At 40.5% G+C, this 23,621-nt stretch overlaps 1 protein-coding gene across 1 annotated transcript in view; it reads left to right on the forward strand.

Annotated features, from left to right (window-relative positions):
* The first annotated feature begins 301 nt into the window (after positions 1-301).
* The window catches only part of Atox1 (Antioxidant 1 copper chaperone), a 630,717-nt gene continuing 607,397 nt past the window's right edge, over positions 302-23,621 (forward strand). The window contains exon 1 of the mRNA XM_068356926.1: positions 302-435. Coding sequence (XP_068213027.1) covers positions 317-435 — 119 coding nt within the window. The 5' untranslated portion in view covers positions 302-316. The remainder of the gene's footprint in view (positions 436-23,621) is intronic.

The following is a 23,621-nucleotide window of genomic DNA, read 5'->3' on the forward strand; positions in this document are numbered from 1 at the left end:
ACAGTGATCTGAAGCAGGGGTGCCAGTCGTACGATAATTATCTTACATGTACGATTATTTTAGGTCAAGTACGATGTACGATACATACCTTAGGTATATACATATGTGTTTAATTAAACAATTATAATAAAATATTTTGAAATAAGTCGATCATGTAACTCCCTAATTATTATTTTGAAACTGTGTACGATAATTTTGGTTGAAAAAACGATAATTTTAAGGCTCATGTACGATAATCTAGTCGAAATAATCTGGCAACCCTGATCTGAAGTGACTTCGTAAGTTCGTCTTGCTTTTTTCGTACGGTTTTAGTAAAATGTGTATTATTTGTGCAATTTACTTAAATCTAAGTATATTTGTCCAAATAAGAACTAGTAATGGCTTTTTCAAGAGCTGCCGGAGAAGAACTATCCCGGGTCGAGTAGCAGTTTTAAGGTAAAGTGATAAATTAGATTGTTCAGCTTGTCAGTCTCAATGGTGAGGTTTGTGGGTCAGCCTAGTATTTAACCATGTCAATTAGGTCAGGTCATTTAGAAAGGCCTGACAGTTTTAGAATGTGAGGCAATTAGACCTATGTTTTTGTTGTATTATGAGAGAATTATAAAGCATTTGTCAGGCAAAGATAGGCCAGCTAAGCCTTGGGTTAAATGGCTGTAATGTTATGTATTGCCGCCAGAATTTTGGGTAAAATTATAGATAAGAACGGGACATTTTGAACAGGGAAAAAAGTTTTCCTTGTAGTGAATATTGTGTTTCCACTGAATTTCATTTCATCAGATAAACCGAACAACCTCTTAGACCCCATTCCTTCGCCATGGCCACCTGGGGGAACAGGGGAGGAACATGCGTGTTTATTTATGAATGAAATAAAGGTAAAATTTATTAAATACACACTATTAACGGGTAGTTTGTAGCGCTACGTCCAAGCGTCCTAATTTGCTTATTATCGCTCCGACTGTTATCTTGTATAGAATAAAAACGTTTGGAAATGGTCTACAGATCTTAAATATGTTGTGTAAGGGGGGTCCGGGGGGGCGCAGGCCCCCTGGGTAAGGACACAGCTTTTAGCATAGGTTAGGTGGGTTTTTTAAGTTAGCTTCTCCTGTCGTACTCGTAGGTAAGGAAACTGTTGTGTAAGGTGGGGGGTCCGGGTGGGCGAATCCCCCCTGGGTAAGGATACGGCATTTAGCATAGGTTAGGTGGATCTTTTATGTTAGCTTCTCCCGCCAAAAGCGTTTTTAGAACGACGGCCACAGTTCAGAATATTCCTGTTTTCTACGGAATCTGGCCGTCACCCTACAAGCGCTCCCTATTAACTACGGGAAAACCAATTTTTCTGCGTTGAAAGTATTGTTGGATTCACTTCACTTGTGGTTCATTAATTGCGGATATCACTCATAAAACTATGTGGTTTTTGCTCTACTGTGTGCTTGCTTCGCTTATACATGCTAAGCTGTGCATGCTTCCCCAATTGATTATTATATCCTTGGTAATTATTACGAGGATATTTTTTAAAAGAATTTTAGCTTGCATAAAAGATAAACATCACTGCTCCTCTGTACTGGCAAGTGGTAGGCCTACATGCAGAGCTGTGTACGCTTCCCACATTTTATATTAATAATTTGGACATTATTTCAGGAATATTTTTAAATCTCAATAATGTTTTTTCTTCGTCACTGTCCCTTAAATTCACTATAAAAAATAATGGCTTATCGTATGATTGGGATTTCCGGGTTTTCTGACAATTGTTGCTGCATCAGAGATGGTGGAAAAAAGTGATGTAATGTCATCTCTCATACAGGGGTACAGGGACTGAAGGGATTAAATTGAAAGGGCTAGTGGAAAAGACGACATAACAAAGGGGTTACATCACTCCCATGTGTTAAGTTTCCGTCTGTAAGGATACAATCAGTACGGCCGTTGTCAAGTAAATTTGATCAGTTATTGAGTCCAGAGCAGGTATTTGATGTATGAAAACAATGTGATGAGGTAATCTCAGCAAAATAAGAGAGAAATATCTAAAACAGGACGGATTCGAGTTTGTGGAAATAGGAAATGTATAGAGGGTTAGGATCAGTTTGAAAATAAACAATGAATTAGTAAATTAATATGAAGGAAAGAATAGATGTTATTTATTCCGGCGTAGATACAAACCCTCTGCTATTTATAGGGGTATACTTTCGCCGTAGCTGAAAGATGAGCCATGATAATTTTAGTGAGGGATAACTACCCCCATTCGCTAGTTAGCGGGTTGGGTGGTGGGGTAGACAGGCTACCTCGCTCACTCACACCACTTGGCTGAGTAACCACTTTACTTTTTTGGTATTTGTTTACAAGAGCATGCTCTCCATTTAATCCAAAATTATTAATTCCTGCAACTCTCCTCTCTTTGTACAGTAATTAGGAGGTTCTTTAAATGCTAGGAAAGCAAAAAATTGAAGGACATGTTGTGGGAGGGGGGATGGGGAAGGGTTGGTGGAGGAGGTACTAAGCGACCAGGAACCGACTCGTCAACGTAGTCAATTAAAGAGAAGTTCGTGACATCAGCGTATGTACATTTGATATACTATATTCAAAATATATACTAAATTAAAAATGGATCAATTTCTTAAAAGTGTCACTATTTGGGAATTGTATATTTTATTTGGTATTACTTGACAATTAATGTTATTTTGTAAAGATACTTTGTTCCGACGTAGATACAAACCCTCCGCTATTTATCGGGGTATACTCTCGGCGTAGCTGAAAGACGAGCCATGATAATTTTAGTGAGGGATAACAACCCCATCCGCTAGTTAGCGGGTGGGGGTTGGGGTAGACTGGCTACCCCGCTCACTCACACCTCTAGACTGAGTAACCACTTTACTTTTTGGCTCGGTAGAGGACGGACAGAGAGGAGACGGACGGGCGGCGAGGAGGTAGAGAGGTTAACTACGATAAACGTACACTACCGTAACTTACAGTATTCTAACTTACACTAAGTGAACTTTAACATAACTTAGCTTATCTTTTTTTTTTATATTTTATATTTTATTTTACATTTTCTTTTTTTCTTTTTGATGATTAATTTTTAATCGCTTTCACTCTCTACACTTAAAATTGATTGAATTTTTTTCTCTTCACTCTTTGCTGTTTTCTTTGAACCACTTCCTTCCTCTTCATCACGAGTTCGCTTTGTAGTTTTTTAAAGAAGCTATCGATAGAAAGTTGCTTGGTACAGCTTTTTAGAATGTTTCGAAAATAAGTTAGGGAAACATCATCAAACTGCGCAACTGCACGACAAACCTGCAATTTCTTTGGATGGTATTTGTCGATGAAGTCGACCACGTCTTGATATTTTCCTAACACCTCTTTTATTTGCGCCGAACCTATTGCAAGTTCACTCATACGGATGCCACGCTCATGATTTTCAATAATTCCTTGCTTTACTTCTAAAGAAAGCATTCCCTTATTCCTTTTCTCACCACTACCACTACCACTTGCGAAACTAAGCCTTTTAGGACCCATGATTTACGTAAAATGCCGTAAAAGGATGAACGTTAAAAGTCACGATTAAAACACAGTTAATAGCAGAATGCACAGGGCACAACCACACGAAGCCGAGAGAACAGAGGAATGTCCCAAGCCACACTAATTGAGGGTCCCTCCAAGGTCGAAGTGCTGCCTTCTAACGGTGGAAATAAAAAACACATCAGGCGCTATGAGCACCGACTACGCGTACGAGTATTGTTTACTTCGGGTGTCGAAAAAAAAAATTCGGGTGTAGAGTAAGAGCGTGTTCGAATTGTACTTCGCGTGTTGAAAAATTCGGATACAACCGGTACGACGAAAATTGCTTACTTCGTGTGTCGAAATGAAATTCGGGTGTAGAGTAAAAAATTTGCTCGAATTTTACTTCGGATGTTGGAAAATTCGGATGTAGAGGTTCCACTGTATTTTGTTTGAGAACATGTGCACTCGCATTCAGGAAAATATTACAGTTAGTCAACGATCAAAAATTCCTTGGTCAATAATGTTGTGATTCGTCGCAGATACATTATTCTCGCAAACAGATTCGTTACAAACATTTCCTGGAAGCAGAATACGCATGCGCTAGCGCAGATGGACAAGAACATATGCGTGTAAGCGATCTTTCTACCAATAAGGGCTATATACATCTTGCAATTAGAACTCCGCTCTATTAAGTTGTATAATTATATCCCTTACTGAAACCAGGTTATTCAGTACATTACTTGGCTACTTTCCTGTAACCAGACATACAGTATTTACATTCTGCCTTCTTATAGGCACTTTTTTCCTTTCGCCCGATTGGAAGTTTTAGTTTCCTTCTATGACTCTGACCGGAAACTTCTAATAAGCATATCTGTCCCCTAATAGGGAACATTTAATACTATTGCTATTTCAGATATAAAACTTATCCGCTGGTTACATATTGGCTAAAGTCCCGACGCCTCGGCAGGAAATTCAAAATCTCGCGCGGCTTAGCGCAGATATGCCAGGTGTACCCCAGCGCCCTCGCGGTACTACAGGTAGAACTATACTCAACTAATTCAGATTTTTCCTGCTGGCCATAGCTGGCTGTTCTATCGGAAATTCTCTCGTTTTCTTACTCTGTTTGGACGTTATTTGGTGATGTATTAACGTTTTTGAGTTTTGGCTTTCGCATATTTGTTTTATTTGATCTCTCATCACGTATTTATAACTTAAAAGGTAGGGATAGAAGGGTTTTCAACCTATTTTAAACCTCACGAAAGCATAGGGGCAAAATTTAAATATTTCGTCCATTGATGACGTCACAGCCTTTTCCGTAGGCTAAAAGTCTGTCTTGCTTTTTACAAAGTTTGTAAGTGAATATGCTTTTAAAGTATTAAGTTATAAATTAAATTAAAAAAATTATTTTGAGAAAATTTTATCCTTTCAGTAGTTTTCTTTAAATAATCTTCGATCTGTTTGCAAAGATTAACTAGCGTTCAGTTTATTTTTGTTACGCAGTAGTCAGTATTGTTACGATATTACAATATATTGTAGTGATTTTATGAATAGTACATTCTTCTTACTTCTCAAGTTTTAAGTTGTACTATATAAAAGGAACGTTTTATTTTGCAATTAATTGGTCCTTTCAGTATTTTTTTCCTTAGTCACAGATTAAAGGAAGTTACAGTTCAGTTTATTTCATACGATGCAGTATTCTTTACAATCGATGTAGCGCATGATTCTATGTATCGTTGTTGCCTTGATAGTTTTTGGAATACTAAAATTGTTCGTATATTATTTATAGATGTTCCAATGGTGCGAGTGATGATTCGTCTTTTATTGGAACCCCTTAATTTAAGGGTTTATTTTAATTCATAAATATATCTACTAAGGTAATATTTGATATTTAGTATTTTGTTACATTTATATGGGATTCGGTACTTTTGCATTCCCATTCAAACAGTATAAACAGACTATTGTCCAGTGACAAAATTATAAGTCTCTCCCTACGGAGTTCATTTCGTTTGAGAGAGCGTATACTTTGGTTTTCAGGTAATTATGAAACTATCTTTGTGCCAAAGAGTAAAGTGCAAATTTTTTAGTGATGAATTGTGCAGTGAATTTTATTCAGTGGAGAGTGCTTCTATTCGGGCCTGTCGTTATTCTAGCCTTAGACCTCTGTCGAGCTCCCGGACCCAGGGGAGAAGTTAAGTCGAACGGCGAAAGGAATCGAGAGGGTAACCAGGCGTTACAGTCTTTTAAGACACGAACTGAAGTCCTCTCGAGCGTTTTCTGTCGATCACCAGAACGCTCACCCTCGCTATAGATAAAGCGAGGTATTAGTGTTTTCAAAGGCGCTAAGCTGAAAATAGAATTAGATTCGTTCTGCGTGTGTTACGTTTCATGCGGCGTGGACGCAGTGCCGCCACCTCCACTTGATGGGTGTCGTCTCTCGACAGTGGCAAGCGCTATGGATCAACGAAGATAGTGCTGAATACGTTTCACCTAGGGTTGATTCTTGATCTTTGCAGTTAGGCATGAAACAGCATCTATCTTTGTTTATGCAGTCTTTTCAGCCTGCCGTTAACAGTGCGGTTGGGTGTCTCGATTCCGGTCTTTGACACGGTCGCACAGGCAACGTGTCTTTAACGGTGAGGACTCGTTGTCACACAGGCGGCCTACCAACCGCAATGTTCAATGGTGGGAGAAAGTGGATGCATTACTTCAATTACTTGCTCAACACAAACTGACTGCTCATAGCGCCTAGTATCAGTCTATCCAGACGCGCCGACGTTCGCCAGGCAGCAGAGCTGGCGTAGCGTCATCGGAACGGTGTGGCAACGGAAACGGAACGTCAACGAAATGGAGCAAAGCGCCACGTCAGTGTGGACGCTTCAGCATCAGTGTGGACGCTTCAGCATCAGTGTGGACGCCTCAGTGTCAGTGTGGACGCTTCAACGTCAGTGTGGACGCTTCGGCGTCAGTGTGGACGCTTTCAGTGTCAGTATGGACACTTCAGCGTCAGTATGGACGCTTCAGCGCCAGTGTGGACGCTTCAGCATCGGGGTGGACGCTTAGCTACCTATGACAATAGACTTTTATGTCTACCTGACCATGACCGTCTAGTGTTGAGTTAATGTTGCTCCAGGCACTATATTAAGAAATAAATCTTAACTAGAAAGATATTATATTTTCAGACCAAGGCCTGCTGGGCTAACTCTTGGTTGGGAGAACTAGAATTAAAACCTCTAAGTATTGAGATCTGAATTCAGAATCATAAGGAGTGGATTCCTAAGAATCTAGACTTCTCTTCATAGGATAGAGATTGTAAAAGGAAGGGAATAACTTTCAGAAACTCATGAGAATTTTTCTAAAGAGTTTCCCTCATATTTTTTACCTGCTACTCCTCGTTCCGACTTCAGAGTTTTCGCTAGTTGAGTTGATGGTGTAGCTATTTATTTTATTTTATTTTTATTACTAGCCAGCTACAACTGTAGTTGGGAAAGCAAGATGCTTTAACCCAAAGGGCTCCTTTAGGGAACGATGGCCCAGTAAATTAATGGTAAAATAAATGAATAAATTAACATTTAATCATTCTCAGAAAAATAACGAACCATACTGTAGAAATTGATGCAGCGCTTGCAGCTGCAACAACAGAAAGGGAATTAAGGCCTTTATGAGAATAGAACGTAAAAGTATATCTCCCACCACGGGCAGATCTTTTATGATTTAATGTATTATGTTTTTAAACCTCTCTTGTTAGTAACTCGTAAACATAGCGCAGTGCTCTGGAGGAGGTGTTTTTTCATGTTCACCTTGCCCCTAGTCCTATACCTCTTCCTTACGTTCCAACCCTTTGGAGAAGGAAGGTCGGTAGGCTGAGGTGCTTCACGGACCTTGTGCATTAAACGTTTGTTCCGCCGAGCGATATTGTTGATGCAGTCCAAGACGTTCTTTCTCCACTTTGGAATGATGAAGTAATGCTCTTTTCTTCACCTACGATTGCCGAGCTATGACATCAAAACCATGTGACATAGTATCTTATAGGTAGTAGGTTGGCCAGGGCACCAGCCACCCGTTGAGATACTACCGCTAGAGAGTTATGGGGTCTTTTGACTGGCCAGTCAGTACTACATTGGATCCTCCTCTCTGGTTACGGTTCATTTTCCCTTTGCCTACATACACACTGAATAGTCTGGCATATTCTTTACATATTCTCCTCTATCCTCATACACCTGACAACACAGATTACCAAACAATTCTTCATCACCCAAGGGGTTACTGCACTGTAATTGTTCAGTGCCACTTTCCTCTTGGTAAGGGTAGAAGAGACTCTTTAGCTATGGTAAGCAGCTCTTCTAGGAGAAGGACACTCCAAAATCAAACCACTGTTCTCTAGTCTTGGGTAGTGCCATAGCCTCTGTACCATGGCCTTTCACTGTCTTGGGTTAGAGTTCTCTTGCTTGAGGGTACACTCGAGCACACTCTCCTATCTTATTTCTCTTCCTCTTGTTTTGTTAAAGTTTTTATAGTTTATATAGGAGATATTTATTGTTGTTACTCTTCTTAGAATATTTTATTTTCCTTTTTTCCTTTCCGTACTGAGCTATTTTCCCTGTTGGAGCCCCTGGGCTTATAGCATACTGCTTTTCCAACTAGGGTTGTAGCTTAGTAAGTAATAATAATAATAATAATAAAGAGTGAAGTTGGAATTTCGTGAAGTGATCAGTTCGTCATCGCTATGGTATCATGGACCTTGTAACTGTTTTCTGCTTATTAGAATGCAGTTCCTGACGAGAATGACGTTCTACGTTCTTCCTGTCTACCAGACTAGGAAGTTACTCGTCATGTATGCACGCGAACAGAACTTACCCTCGCAGCAGGCGTGTTTTGATGCTTAAACAGGAAGCAATCGAGTGTGTTTTTTCTTCCACGAGAGAAGCGGAAGTCAGATAAGTCACATACAATCCTAGCTCTTCCTCTGGAATCCGACGCACTTTCAGGGTGGAAAGACTTTGTCCTCATCGAAGGACGCAAAACCTAGACTTGGTAGTCACCAATCAATATGTCCAAGACCTTTCAGGAGTTGTATGTTTTCTAATAACTTATCCTGCAGTAACCAATGTTCGCCGGAAGTTTTTTCTTTTTGGAAGAAGGCGACGTGTCAGCACCAGAATCGTGTAAGACACATAGTTCTTCAGGGGAAAAGGTGCTCAGTTTGCTTCTGTTCACACTTCTTCTCCTCCCCCAGTTTGGGGAAATATCTATTACTTTCTTCTGAGGTCTAGCGACTACTGTTGACGGTATCTCACAGCATTGGATTCATTCAGTTTGCGCACAAGCCGCGCTTGAAATGTCATAGGGACTCTCCCAGGTTATCCACAGGACTGCGGTTGATGTTCTCTCCCTGCCTTCGCCCACGCTTGAGTTGGCGCACTCGCTACCCCGCGAGTGTAGATTTAGTCTGAGCTAAAAGAGGTCTATTCCATGTGTTTAGCGTTTACGATTCTCGTAGTGGAGAAAATTTTCTCCTAAAAGAGTCTAAGGACTACCATAGTAGTGCTCTACTAGTGTCCATAGTTCTCCTATGTTTAGTAACGCTTCCTCGCAGAGATATGCTCGAGTTACGAGAAGCGTTAGAGCGGGTGCTTGTAGCAGTCTGGTTTCTCTCTTACGGCAGACGTCACGCAGACACAGACGCAAGTTCTGGTCTCTCCCTCACGCAGTCACAGATGCAGACGCCAGTCTGGTCGTGTGTTGGACGCTGACAGTCAAAGTTGATCTTTTCAACAAGTTGTCCCATTTTTGCGGTCTGCGGGACGCGGGACTATCACTAATGCAGACGCATGCTACACGCAGACAACTCTCGGCAAACAGTTACATCTTTCCGTCAATGACCGGACGCTATGCTGTCGCCTCCAACAAGCGGGACACACACACAGCGCTGTATCCACACGACAAGGTGAACGCATACAGCACGCTGACACCTTACGGCAATGCAAGCACATGCAACATTATGGTCGCATGCTAGACGCATACTGTACAGTCAAGTCTTTTTTCTCACAGCAGTATAAACAGACTATTGTCTCTACTTCGCGTCTCTCTGGCCTCGCAGCTAACGCCCCCTCGTGTCAAGCTTTGGCTTTAAGTTTGTTGAACACTCGCTGATTACACACTATCAGGTCTTAACCTCACAGCATGAGGTTCACGTTGTTGATGCTTCTTTTCAACAAGCATAGCTTTAATATCGGTTTCTTGCGACCGATATGGATGCGTTTTGGGAGGCAGTTCTAGATCCTGATTCTCTCTCACGACTTGTTGAGTGTAGGCAGCATGCTGTAACCATACTGGACTCATGCTGGGTGCATGCTGGAAGCATGTCATTAGTCCTTTTCCCCGTGTCAGGATCACGAACGCTTTATTTTAAACCATCAAGCTTTAGGTCTAGCTGCCTCCAGTATTTCGGAAAACCCCTAAGATCGAGAGGGTTGTTCGAAGGAGACAGCTGAGGCTATCGCTTGTACAAAAGGACATTTGCCTCAAGGTTTTTCAACCCAATTAGGGTGTTTTATGGAGTGGTGTAGAGCTAAAGCTGGCTCTTCATTTGGTAACTCTAACACAAGTGGCCTATTTCTTCTTAGACCTTAGAAAAAAAACAAATTTTTTCCTCTGACCATCAAAGGTTACAGGAGTATGCGGGCAGCTGTCTTCAGACGCAGAAGATTGGATCTATCAAATAGAGACCTTATAGATCTTCCTGGATCATTTGAGATGACTTGGAGGGGTCAGCAAGATGCGCCAGCCTGAAATTTAGGGTTTGTTTCTGGAGTTTCGCGGTAGTGACAGATCCGAGTCTTTACACTTGGTTTCTTTTTAAGGCCTAACTTTAGAGACTTTCTGAGTAAGTCTACCATAGTTGAGAGTCAGTAAAGTTCACTCTTTTAGCAAGAACATGGACTTCACAATGGTTAAGCCATAGGTACCTTGCAACCTGGATTCTTGGTCATTAACAAACATCCTTCTCATCCATAGCCTAAATCTTTCGGGATCACTATCCTCTCGAATTTGGTTTGTGATGGGCTGTGAAGAGTTTTTTGCCAGATCAAAACGATGAAGTTTTATCGGGACAGGAACAAAGAAGTTAAGAGTCTATTCATGACTCTTGGGTGCACGGTCAAGAAGCCTGCGCTATCTACTGTATGTCTAAAACACTCTATCATCTCGTACAGACTTTAATTACAAAGGTTCTTTCACACGGTTGGGTGACAGATCATAAGATATCGAAAGAGTAAAGACTCACGAAGTTAGAGTTGTAGGAACTTCTGTAACTTTTAAACTAAACTGTTCTCTGCAAAGCATCGCGTATACAGCCTTGTGAAGGGGTAATCCGGTATTCGCCTTGCATTACTTTTAACGTATCCAGTCTCTTTATGAAGACGTCTACGTTTTGGGATCACTCGTAACGAGTGCAGTAGTAGGTGAAACATCCTCCACTACATTTCCCTAAATTCCTAGTACCCCTGTTCTTCTCTTGGAACTGTTATACTGTATATATTTTTTATGATTGTACGTGAAGATTGGTCGGCAATCTTCCACAATCTTTGACCTAGTCAGGTGGTCATTTTGTTCCTAGAGAGTGCCCGGAACAAGGGTATTAGTTGAGGTCCTGTCATGTTATAGGTGGTTGTACCGTTTGACAGCTCCTAGAGATCATCAACCCCGAGTGGATCACTGGATCTCCTAAGGATAGCAGTCAAAATGAGGCAGAGCATTGCTGTCAGCTTCCCTATCGGGTTAGAATCGCTTAAGTTGTTTATGTAACTCTTAAGTGAATTTCCAATTATGCAGCTGTCTCTGACCCGCCACCAATGGGTGTTAATCTGCCATTATATAACCAGCGGGTAAGTTTTATATTTAAAAATTATATTTTCATAATGAAATAAATTTTTGAATATACAGTACTTACCCGCTGGTTATATAAATTTTAGACCCACCCTCCTCCCCTCTAGAGACCATGGGGCATGAAAAATCTGAATTAGTTGAGTATAGTTCTACCTGTAGTACCACGAGGGCGCTGGGGTACACCTGGCATATCTGCGCTAAGCCGTGTAAGATTTTGAATTTCCTGCTGAGGCGTCAGGACTTTAGCCATTATATAACCAGCGGGTAAGTATATTCAAAAATTTATTTCATTATGAAAATATAATTTTTACCAATTGAAAAAAAAAGGATGAATCGCTGTTGCAAACGTTTTCAACATTCTCTAACTAAGTTCCGGACACGAGTTCGAGCTACGCATGTATGCTTGTTATGCTCACAGTCCAGTGCTATTACTACGTAGTAGACTTATGCTTACTACTACCTAGTAGACTTATGCTTATTACTATGTAGTAGACTTAGGCTTACTACTACATAGTAGACTTAGGCTTACTACTACGTAGTAGACTATGCTTACTACCCATTCAACAATAGATTGAAGATACATTTCAATCTCCTCTTGGGGTTGGTTGGATGCGTTCGGTAATTAACGTCCGGTTTTTTGTGCAAAAGGCGATCTCTATGGAGATTCACTCTTACAACATAAGCTGTACTGATTAACGGGTTTACCGTTAGGTATTGGGTTTATTCGGCCAACCACACAAGATTGGTGGCAGTTGGAGGATGGGCAGGCTCCTCCCCTTCATTGCAAGAATGTGTAGATAGTTGCACATCTTGACATCACCTTGAGATATGTTTATTGCTATGCAATCCCCCCCCCCCTCCCGCTGGACGAACTGCGCAGGGGGTTGGCACACGAGGGCTTCTGCTAAGAGGCCTATCTTCTCGTCTCCTCTCTGGATCTGATGCTATCTTTAATACATCAAAAAGAGGGGGGGGGCATATGCCGCATTATTCCATCCTTGTCCGTCGGCCCAATTCAGAAAAGTACCAGCATTCACCTCTCTTAGAGAACCATCTAGCAGTAGGAAGCCTCAGATGAACAGAGGACAGCTAGGTTCCCCCATTCGCTCGTGTCATTCCTGGTATAGGAATGTTCTTGCAGATAATCTGAACAGATAACTCAGATAGTGGGCTCCTATTATCTTTGAATCATCTTGTATCCAGCAAAGTCATAACTTTGTGAGGTCCCCGACTGTGGCCATGCTCGCAACGGCCCTGAAATTCAGGCTCCCGCTCAACCGTTCACTAGGCCCTTGAACAAGATGTATTCCAAGATCGGTGGGACAGCTTAGAGGTGTACACCCTTTTTTTCCCCCATTCGGTCTGGTGAGAAAGTCCTCAACCAAGTCAGGATAAGCAAGATCTTATCAATGACTCCAATAGCTTCGCTATGGCATTCCGCAGAATGGTTCCCATACCTTCCGCAGCTCCTGACGGAGTTCCAATAGCTTCGCTGTGGCATCCCGCAGAATGGTTCCCGGACCTTCTGCAGCTCCTGACAGAGTTCCAAGGGATCTTCCTCCACGACACGATCTTCCAAGCAGCCACATGCTAACATTTTCCTAAGTCGTAGCTTTGTTTCGACTTCACGCCTGAAACGCTCTCTCAGAGAGGCCTTTCGCAACAAGTTACGGAAAAGATGTCTAGGCACCTCACACACTTTTCAGCGTCGGTCTTCCAGGCGAAGTATTCGGTCCTTTGTGACTGATGTCGTGTAAGGGGATTCTCTCCCATCGATACCTTTACTCATACAAAGTTTGAGATAACATGCCCCCCCATCGGATCTCAACCTCTTCCTGGGAACGCATTTTGGGTCCTTCAGTCCCTGAAGGCCCCTCTCTACGAACCTGTATGCCAGGCAGCAGATCGCTTCCTTACATGGAAGACGGCCCTTCCTACTCACTTGGGCTTTGACCAAGAGAATTAGTGTGTTATATGATCCATCTTCTGATGTCTCATACTTTAGGAGACGGGGAGAAGTAATTCTCAGCGGCGTCCCTGAGTTGATTGCCAAGACTCTTAATCCGAGTGTGCTGTACCCTAGGTGCAGCCCATTTCGGATAAAGTGTCTTCGTTTGGTAACCGAAGAACCATCAACTGGGGTTTTACCCAGTGAGGAGTCTGTGGTGTTACCTTTATAAGAACGATACCAGCTCGCCCCCGTGTGTCGGCACTGGAGACCAGCACAGGGAAGGTCAAGAGGAGGATCTCAAGGATTTCATTCCCCTCTGGGATCGGAGGGCAATTGAGGTTACTCTCAATCTAGACCCTCCTCCATCCTAAGACCCAGAGCTCGTAACTTCAGTGGCGTTGCTACGTCCCTGGTGTTCAAAAAAAAAAAAAAAAAGAAAACTAGTCTTAGGCACAGATACTCTAAGTGGGCATGTGGAAGCGTCAATCGACCTTCACGGCCCACTACCTGCAAAGATGTAACCCAGAACAACATGGAGACCTTTTCCATCGGTCCTGTGGTGGTTGTACAACAAATGGTCTAAACACCTCCGGCTCCTTGATGGACAAGTAGCAGAGGGTTGAGGGCTGAGGTTACCTGGATTAGTCTAGGGGGAATGAGTAAGAATGACTGGCTCCTTTCTACCTTTCACCTTCTCCCCTCTGGGGAAAACAGCTCCGCAAGCCTCAGCATAGCTGACTTCACCTTGCTGCAGGTAAGACTCATTTCCCTTGTGCCTCCTAAGTATAAAATATTTTGTTACGTCCCCAATACCTTTTGAGGGAGGGTATTTGGTAAGTCTTAAGAACAATAGGTTTTGTACTAGAGTTCCTATGCTAAAGACAAGCCAAACTGTTAGTTCCACTCACATACAAACTTCTGCAGCCCGCTATCAGTGCAATACCTCATATTGGCACTTGATTTTAGTGAAGGTAGGGTCCCTTGTACTATCGACCACAAATCGAAATAGAGAGGACCCCGGGTCATGACCAAGGCCAGTTGGTGAGGACTTCCTACCTCCTAAGAGTAAGTCACCCCGATGAATAGCGGAGGGTTTGTATCTATGCCAGAACAAATAACAAATTTGTAAGTAATTTGTATTTTTCATAGTATACAAACCTGGAACTATTTATACAAATTGGCCCCCCGAGAAGTCCTGCCATGAAGCAAAGGACAGCTTGCGTAGGCCGCGGACCTTGTGTAGCAAGGTTTTAGCGAGGCGCAGGGACTCCTTATTTCGAATACTAACATACTCAGATAAGGAGCCCCCGGGTAAAACCAAAAGCCAGATTGGCAGGGACGTCCATCCTTCCTAATTGGTGAGTCACCCCTAGATAAATAGCGTTGGTTTGTATTCCAGTTACAGAACAAATGACGTATTCGTAGATAATAAGTATTTTTCCTAACAATACAAATCTTAGCTATTTATACAAACTTGCCTGCCGGCCACATTGTTAGTATCACAAACACACAGCTTCTGCAGGCTGCTAATTCTGTGTAATACGAGTATTTTATCGAGGGCAGTGTTCCTACTACCTTTGGTCTCATACCAAAGGAGAGAGAACCCCGGGTCAGTGCCTAAGCCAGTTGGTTAGGACTTTCACCCTCATAAGAGGTATGTGCTTCCTATAAATAGCGAAGGGTTTGTATAGGTCTCGGAACAAGTGACAAATTTGTAAGTAATTTGTATTTTTCCTAACATACAAACCTGGAGTTATTTATACAAATTGGTATGCTAGCCCTGTCCCCCAACAAGTCCTGCCAGAAAGCAAAGTGAATGCTCAGCCCAGGTGTGTGAGTGAGTAGGGTAAACAGCTTCCCCCCACCCCTTCCCACTAACAAGCGGTTGGGGTGGTTATCCCTCGCTAAAATTATCATGGCTCGTCTTTCAGCTTCGACGAAAATATATTCCTATGAATAAATCCAGGTATGTATGCTAGGAAAAATACAAATTACCTACAAATTTGTCATATTTTTCCTACTTGCTATCTTGAGTTTTATCCATTTATAATCATGAGTATTGGGGCAAACCGCCCTTTCATGAATTATCATTCCTCCCCTCCTATAAAAACGTTTATGGGGAAGCCCAGTGCGAATCCGTACTTTTAGGTGGGGAAACACAACGAGCGTTGTTCCAACACTATATACAAACTCTTATGCTCTTTAGAGTGGAGATATATTTCGGTGATAGCTGGAACTGGTCGTCAAGTTTTTTTTCCGAGTGTAATTGCTCCACTAGTTAGCAGAAGTTGAGCAGGAGTAGATCAGCAACCCCACTCACACCTGCATCAGTAACAAACAGTCACTTTCTATTTCAGCTCGGTGTAGTTAAGACATACTGTAGTCTTCCTCTCCCGTTAAAATCTTTTAACCGGCTAACGATTAAGAGCAACTGGCTTAAAAGTTTAAAAATCCTTTTTTCATTTCATATTGTGACTCCTGGCTTCCTTTAAATGTGGACTCCATTGCTTTCCTTAGTGATGCCACGGCAGCCACCACCGATGGAGTCAGTTCGGTAATTCTTAACTTCCATGGGGCTTTCAGGTCTCTCCGCTAAGGAATGGTTTTCGAGGGTGCTACAGTTAGCAGCAACACTCTCTGCTTTTGCTCGCCTTCGTTCCTGCAGCTCTGAAGTAGGAATAAAAACAGTGGTAGACTCGTTCCCCTTAGGGTTTCTAGTCGGGGGGATACGATCAGTGTGAACCCAGAAACTAGCTTCAGCTATGTTTCACAGGCAGCTTTTGATGCCAACCATCAACTTGTGCTCTGCTCGTTAACGGGAAGCAGAGTGCGCTGCCTGAAGGTCTGCCTCCAGTTGTTAGGCAACTTCCCCTTCCAAGGGAGAGTTACCCTCCAAAGTCCACTATTTAGCAATCTTCCCGCTTGTGGGGTGAGCTGCCGACAGTGGTCACAGGTGTTGTTCACTTTTCGTGCCCGTGAGAGAGGCGGCTTTAACCCAAGTTTCTTCCCCTTAGGGATTCCTCCGGCAAGAATTGGATTTGTCCATGCCCTGCTCTAGCTCTTCAGAGTAAAGCTGTTTGGAGCTAGGTGATGATGAAGTTAGGTGACTGCTTGCAGTATCTGCTCCATGCCGTCGTACCTTTATGATACGAAAAAAAGTCTTGAGAGAAATTTCCCTTTGGGGTCCTTGCTGCAGATGGTGATGCCTGCCGACCACTTCTGGTTGCTGCTTCTCCCACCAATGAGTCTCGTAGGCTATAGCTCTTCGGGGTTATGGACAACATTGTGCTCGTTGGACACAACAAAACTGTTAGAGCTCTGTGAGGCTAGGCTCTTAGGGACCTGCGCCTCTTAATTTCAACCTCTCACTTGGGAGAAACTGCTGTTCTTCAAGTTCAGCCCAGCCTTTTTCACCCCTTTGCAAGGGAAGGACACAAGGCTACGCCAACCCCATGTGGGAGATAGGATGAGCATAACTTTATGCTAAGACCTTATTCTTGCATAGAGGTCATGTTGTATTGCGCACCCAGCCACTGAGTTTTAGCAAGGGGGGCTGGCGAGCTCTTCTGCCTGACGTAGGTGTGCGAATAATCCAGGTTGCTTGCCATAGTACCCATTGCGAGTTTGCAAGTCCCTACTTGCCAGCCTACAGAGCTTCAGGTGCTCATTGACGCTGGCTGGCGAACCTTAACAAACAACTAGTTTACTAGTCCTGACTTGCCAACCTCATTTGGGAACCTGGCTATGGCTTGTGTTCTTTTTGTGCGGGGCAAATGAACCCTTACATGCGAGACTACACTTCTTCATTGCAAAAGAGCCCACCCAACACTAGCTTAGCGAGGTGTGCAGGTAAACTCCCCACCCTGAGGCGGTCTACACAACTACAGGGGCTCGCTAACATCCCCTTAATAAGGAGCTGATACGAGCTCCTTCGGCTGCGCATGTACGTTCACCCAATACAAAACCCTAAGGGTAGTAGGGCAATATCTATCAAAGTATTTAGCAGGATATTTTGACAGGTTACGTACTCTCATAGTCTATGAATGCCATAAATAGCGGTTTGTCATACTCTTTATTTTTTCCATTAGCTTGTTAATTACATGGATATGGTCAGTTGTTGAATACCCTCTTTTAAAGCCTGCCTGCTCTCCTGGTTTATTAAAGTCTAGCTGTCTTTACATTCGGCTGACTATGATGTTTGTTAAATATTTCATATATTACGGAGAGTAAACTTATTGGACGGTAGTTTTTTTCTGGTCGTTTGTGTCTCCCTATTCGTAAATTAGTATAATAAGTTTTTCTTAGCTGTAGGTATATACTAAGTATTCTTGCAGACGTTTTTTGGCGTTCGTATATCTTATACATATTGTTATTATTATTATTATTATTATTATTATTATTATTATTATTATTATTATTATTAGCTAAGCTATAACCCTAGTTAAAAAGTAGGGTGCTATACGGCCAAGGGCTTTAACAGGGAAAATAGCCCAATAAGGAAAGGAAACAAGGAAGTAAATAAACTACAAGCAGTGAACAATTAGAATAAATTATTTTAAGAATAGTAACAACAATTAAAATAGATTTTTCGAATATGATTATATAATGCATACATACATATATACGCATGCTGTATAAATATATATGTGTATATATATATATATATATATATATATATATATATATATATATATATATATATATATATATATGTATGTATGTATGTATGTATGTATATTTATACATGTGTGTAATACTCTTACTCGTATCATATTAATCCCTTGCATTTCTGTTGTAAATTTGTACTGCGTCTTTAACCTTGGTTCTAAAGATGCACGAAAAAGGGATGAGGGTAGTATATAAAAACACGATTGTCACTTAGTAACATGTTATAATGCTTCACAGGATTTGTATTGTAGACGATACCATGACCAATGGGGGAGTCAGGTACGTTTGCAAAATGTCAAGGTTCGACGTAAAACCCCCAAGGAATTCTTCCCTTTTTTCCATCTCTTAGTAACAAGGCTGTTACCTCATACCGCGCGTATGCTACAGAAGCTCGATGTAAAAATGATCTATAAAACTCATTTTCTGCACGTCGTAAAATCGCAGAAGGGTTAATATTTCTCTTCCTCGTTGTAGATGGTATTTTTATTGCGGCTTATTTACTGTGCAAATATCGTTTTTGCTGCATTAAAGGGATACCATGAACTGGGGAAAGAAAGATTTGGGGCGTAGTTGCTTCCCGTAAGTGCAGTCTTCAAGGCTGTGGAGGAAGAGTATGCCGAAGATCTAGAGGAGGAAGAGGAGGAGGTGGAGGCAAGTGTTAAGGCGGGGCTGGTACGCCACGTGAAGGAAAACAACTAAGAAAGAATTTGAAATGAATCCCGATTTGTAAATAGAAACGTAACCCACATATCTGGAGAGGGGCGTGTCCTTGCTGTTTGTCAGGTAATTTGGACAGATAAAGGAAGGGACAAGGATGATCTGTCCTTAAATTTGTCAGCATGAATTCGACTTTTAAAGTCAGCCTTTTGTTGCCTGATTTATACTAAGTTCGAAAGTAAGGAACCCAAGGGAAACGAGGATTCAAATGAAGTTCTGTAGAAGGCCGTGGAAAGGATGGATTGTTAGCCGATGTCTGTTCTTTTTTTCTTTATAATGATTTATTAAGATTGTGTCAGCACGTTTGATCCAAGGACAAGATGGTTATAATGAATACGAGGGAATAGTGGAGAATTTCCAGCAGAAATAAAACAAGGTTAACACGTTTGTACATTACATAGACACTTTTTCCCTAATGTGAATTAGATTTTATGTAATTTTATTGGGTGAAGAAATTCGTAATTTTATTAAGCAGTTAAAACGCATGGAATGGATTTTGAGGAATGAGGAAACTCAAACCTGTTAAATTGGAAAATTATGTAAATATTTATTAAGAAAAAGTTTTCTGTCCTCCAAATTAAAATAGTAAAATAGAAAATATCCAGCTAAACGAACAAGGTTTCTGGCAATAGAAAATAAGTGGCAAGAATTTTTATCTACTCAAAATTCAGAGTTTGAAAAAAGTTGAGTATTTTATTTGAAAAAAAAAACCTAGATGCGAGTTAAAAGAAAAATTATGCAGTCGAAACAGACGGGGAACTTTAAGTGAAATAATGTTCCAGTAGGCCTACATAGGAGCAATATGGGGAATACGCTGGAATCTCATTTGGTTATTGGGGAGGCAATGGAAGCGTAAAGTTATGTAATCCTTAGGGGGGTAACACCACCAGTGCACTGGGGGGTGGGGGGGTGGGTGGGAGGGTTATGCTTTAAGTCCTTTGCAGCGTTCCATGGCCCCCTTAGATACACACTCTTTTCGGCGTTTGCAATACCTCCTTTTCCGCTTCCCTTCTTTTATCTTGCAGTCCAAATTCCATATCTCTTCATAGTGGGACTATGATATCCCTCCCCCCCCCCCAGTAACACCCCTACTCCAGCGCCTGGTCCACATGGCCCAATTCTTATAAACTGAGTAGCTGTGTATGCAAATAGATTTGCTCTTAAAGACAAAAAAATCTATATAAACTGAAAAAAAATTATTAAAGTAATTAAAGTAGATAAATGTCTACTTGGTAGAGAATAAAGGAATGTCCTATTAGCAAAATATTTTGCATTGGCAAAAGAACTTCATTTCAATTTTTACGAAGAAAAACTGCTTGAATATTAAATACCCATGGAAAAAAGGCAGCTCTCAAAAATTCTTTCCCAAGTACCGCTTGATATTATAGTTAAGTTAAATATGTAATCAAACAACGAAGTTATGAATTCTAGATGGGAGTCATAAATAGAAGCTAATGATGTAAAGTTTCGATTAAACTCCTTTCCCCAACAGTGAAAATAACTTTTCTACAGTTAGCTTTTGGAAATCGTATTTTGTGTTTGTATAGATAGGTGTCATGGAACAAAAGAAGATTTGAACGCTTTATAGGTACATGAACTTCCTAGTGCAAAATAATTGTTCATTTAAGTGGATTCTCCCTATTATCGAATCCTATTACAGAGTGAAGTATTTAACAAGATGGTAGCAATGAAACGTTGGTCACAATTCATATACATTGTATCATCCTAGCTCTCACTGATATTTTGAAATAGAATAGGTGGAGATTGTATTGCAGATTCTACGATCCATAGAACGTACTCGTAATCAATGCAAGTTAGGGAAATAGGCTTGATAATGAACAATGAATAGGATAACACTTGAAACGTGGGAAGTAACTTGGGGAAGAGTAAAGAAAAACTTAAAAAAAAGCATTACCTCCCAGGGGTAGAACTATGCTTTTGGAAATCAGATAATACCCTTTAACCCCCAGGCTATTTGGAAATTTCCAACCCTTAACCCCCAGTGGGTTATTTTTTTCCCAGCACATTTTGCAGTATATTTTTTCTTTTAAATTGCTCTAACAGCCTTGATTGTTGTCATAGAGAGGTCGGGTTGGTCTCATTCTCTTGGAAAATGCCTGAAATTTTAAAAAAAAAATTATCAAAAATATGAAAAAAAAAAATGTATAGCATTTTTTTGCAAGGACGTACTGGTACGTCCATGGGGGTAAAGGGATGGCTTTTGTGAAACGTACCAGTACGTCCTTTGTGGTAAAAGGGATAAAAAAAGCATTACCTCTCAGGGGTAAAACTATGCTTTTGGAAATCAGATAATATATCGTATGCACACAAAAAAAGTCACCTCTTTTTGCGAGTTAGTAAGATCTTGCGCTTTTTTATTTGATATTTCCATTGGGCACATGTGTGTGTGGTAGCTCTAGTCATGCTGAGTCTCGCCCGATTTCCATAACTCATTATTTAATGTTTTTTTTTTTTTTAATGTTAGAGATATACTGAAGGTAATAATCCGTTTCCTAGTTAGCAGTTTGGCTTTAGAAATGGCCTTGGAGTATGTGATGCCTTACAATTTTCAATGCTCTACAGAAATCCTTTGATTGTGGTGATGAAGCTTGTATGGTTGGTCTTGACTTTAGTAATACATTTGGCTGTGTTGATCATAATGCTGTTATTTTCAAATTTGAACAGGTGGGAGTAGGTGGACCTTTTCTTTTCATCGTCATTATAAATTGCAAAGAATAGTTGTTAATGGGTTCAGTAATAACTATGGGAATGCAATATCTCGTCTTACACCAGATATTGTTTTGGCCCATTACTAGACATATACTGTATATGCTTGTTAATGGGGTTTTCTTGAAAAAAAAAAAAAACAAGCTTGTTACATATGTAGATGGTCCTACTCTCATCGTATTAATGTCATCCCCTAAATGTATACCTATGGTTGCTGAAGCTCTCTATGTACATCTAACTAACATTAGTGCATAATAAAGACTATGGGGAGTGAAGTTGAAGCGTTACTAAGCTCAATTCATGATTGTTAAGTCAAGTTCCGTGACCCTTCAACATCCAGACCTTTTCATATCCTGTGTCTCTTCAACTGAATTCAAGGTTTGAATCTTGATTGCAATTTTACTTAAGAAAAACACGATCGGTTTGTTTCTTCTTCAGTTGTTAAAAATGTGCATATTAAGAAAGTCTTTTAAGGTTATCGGTGATGAATCTATCCTGAGGAAATATTGTGATTCTTTCATTCTACCATATTTTGAATATTGTTATTCTTTCTGGTTTTCATCTGATGACTATAATGTTTTTCTTTTTTTGCGGGGGGGGGGGGGGGGATTGTGGTTTATTAAATTCTTTCTTCCTGATCTAGTCATAGATCTCTGTCACAGTTGTTCAGTTAGGTCTTTGTGCATATTGCAAAACGTTTTTTTTTTCTTTAATTTTGACCATCATTTGCATTTAGATCGTTCCAGACTGTTCCAACCATTACATAGCACTATGTATGTAGATAATTCGTAGTGTTTTGTCTTCTACATCATAAGGCTCAATATTATATAGTATTCTAGACGTTTTATTCCTGCTGTGATCAGATTGTGGAGTTCAAAGTTGTTGCAAAGGCTTGGCCTGTTGAGCAGGGTGATAGTTTATATATGACGTATTTGTTTAGCTTTGTTACTGATCTTAATATATTTTATGATTGTTTCATTTCTAATTTATAGTTTATTCGTTACTTCTCGATTTCCTTTCTGCACTAGTCTTCTTTCCCTCTTGGGGCCCTTGGGCTTGTATCCTTTTTCTTTACCAATTAAAGTTGTAGCTTGGCTTGTAATAAATAATAATAATGGTAATGATAATAACTGGCCAATAGCTTGTGAAGATACTGAGGAGGATAATATGCAAAAAAACAATTTTTGGGGATACAATTTGAAATAGTTGTTACGAAAGCGATGTTTCGTTTTTAGACTGGCTGGTTTGGCGTAACCTAAGAGGAATTCCCAGACAAGGGTCTATTATGTCTCCTTGGTACTTAAGTTTTATATTAGCACCTTGGCTAGAGAAGTTAGAGAAAGTAAATGAGATATGTTGCTACAAGTTTCTGCGATAAGAAATGGGGTTGTGTCTTACGTGCGTAGTGATTCATGTTTATATGGTACCAAACTACTTCTAAACATGTCCATCCATCTTTATTCTTATATGAACATTTATATACAGTATTATAGTACTTTTGATCCAATTTCTTTGAGCTTCGAAGAGGGTAGCGCTTTCCGTACACATCTCACAGAGCACTGCAGGTATTAGGATCTTTTCATTGTTCCTTCGGCCCTCGGTTACACTTGCTTTATATCCTTACTGCTTTAATTCCGTCTCCAGTTCCTTATTCTGTAAGTTTCCTAGCTTCATGTTAACTGTCCTCACAAACTTTCAAGCTCTCTCACAAGTCTTTGTAACTAATCATCACTATGAAACTATATCACTAAATCGCTTTTTTTACACAAGAAAATCGTATGCAGCGTTTAGATGGTTAATACATCTCAGAACAGTAAATATAGATATGTTTATAGGCCATATAAGATACTGTAACAAGATTTTTAAAACAAAATATCAATGTATTCTTTATATAATTAAATTAATATGTAGATTTATTTCATGATGTAGGAAATTCTTTTCAAAGTTTCATGAATCCGTGAAGTATTTCGCACTAAAAATAAAAAGGTATGAATAACCGAAATAGCCTTGAGGCTTAAACTTCCTACTGCAATCCATCTTCTCTCTACACTTAATAGGGAAGTTAAGTTATGAATGTTGTGAACGTTTTCTTTGTTTCCCTTTTATCCAGCATTGGTTTATTTTAGGCAAATGTCATATCTATATATGTTTGTATATAATACACGCATGTATATATATATAT

Source organism: Palaemon carinicauda, chromosome 33 (assembly GCF_036898095.1).
Source record: "Palaemon carinicauda isolate YSFRI2023 chromosome 33, ASM3689809v2, whole genome shotgun sequence".
In the NCBI taxonomy this organism is placed as follows: Eukaryota; Metazoa; Arthropoda; class Malacostraca; order Decapoda; family Palaemonidae; genus Palaemon; species Palaemon carinicauda.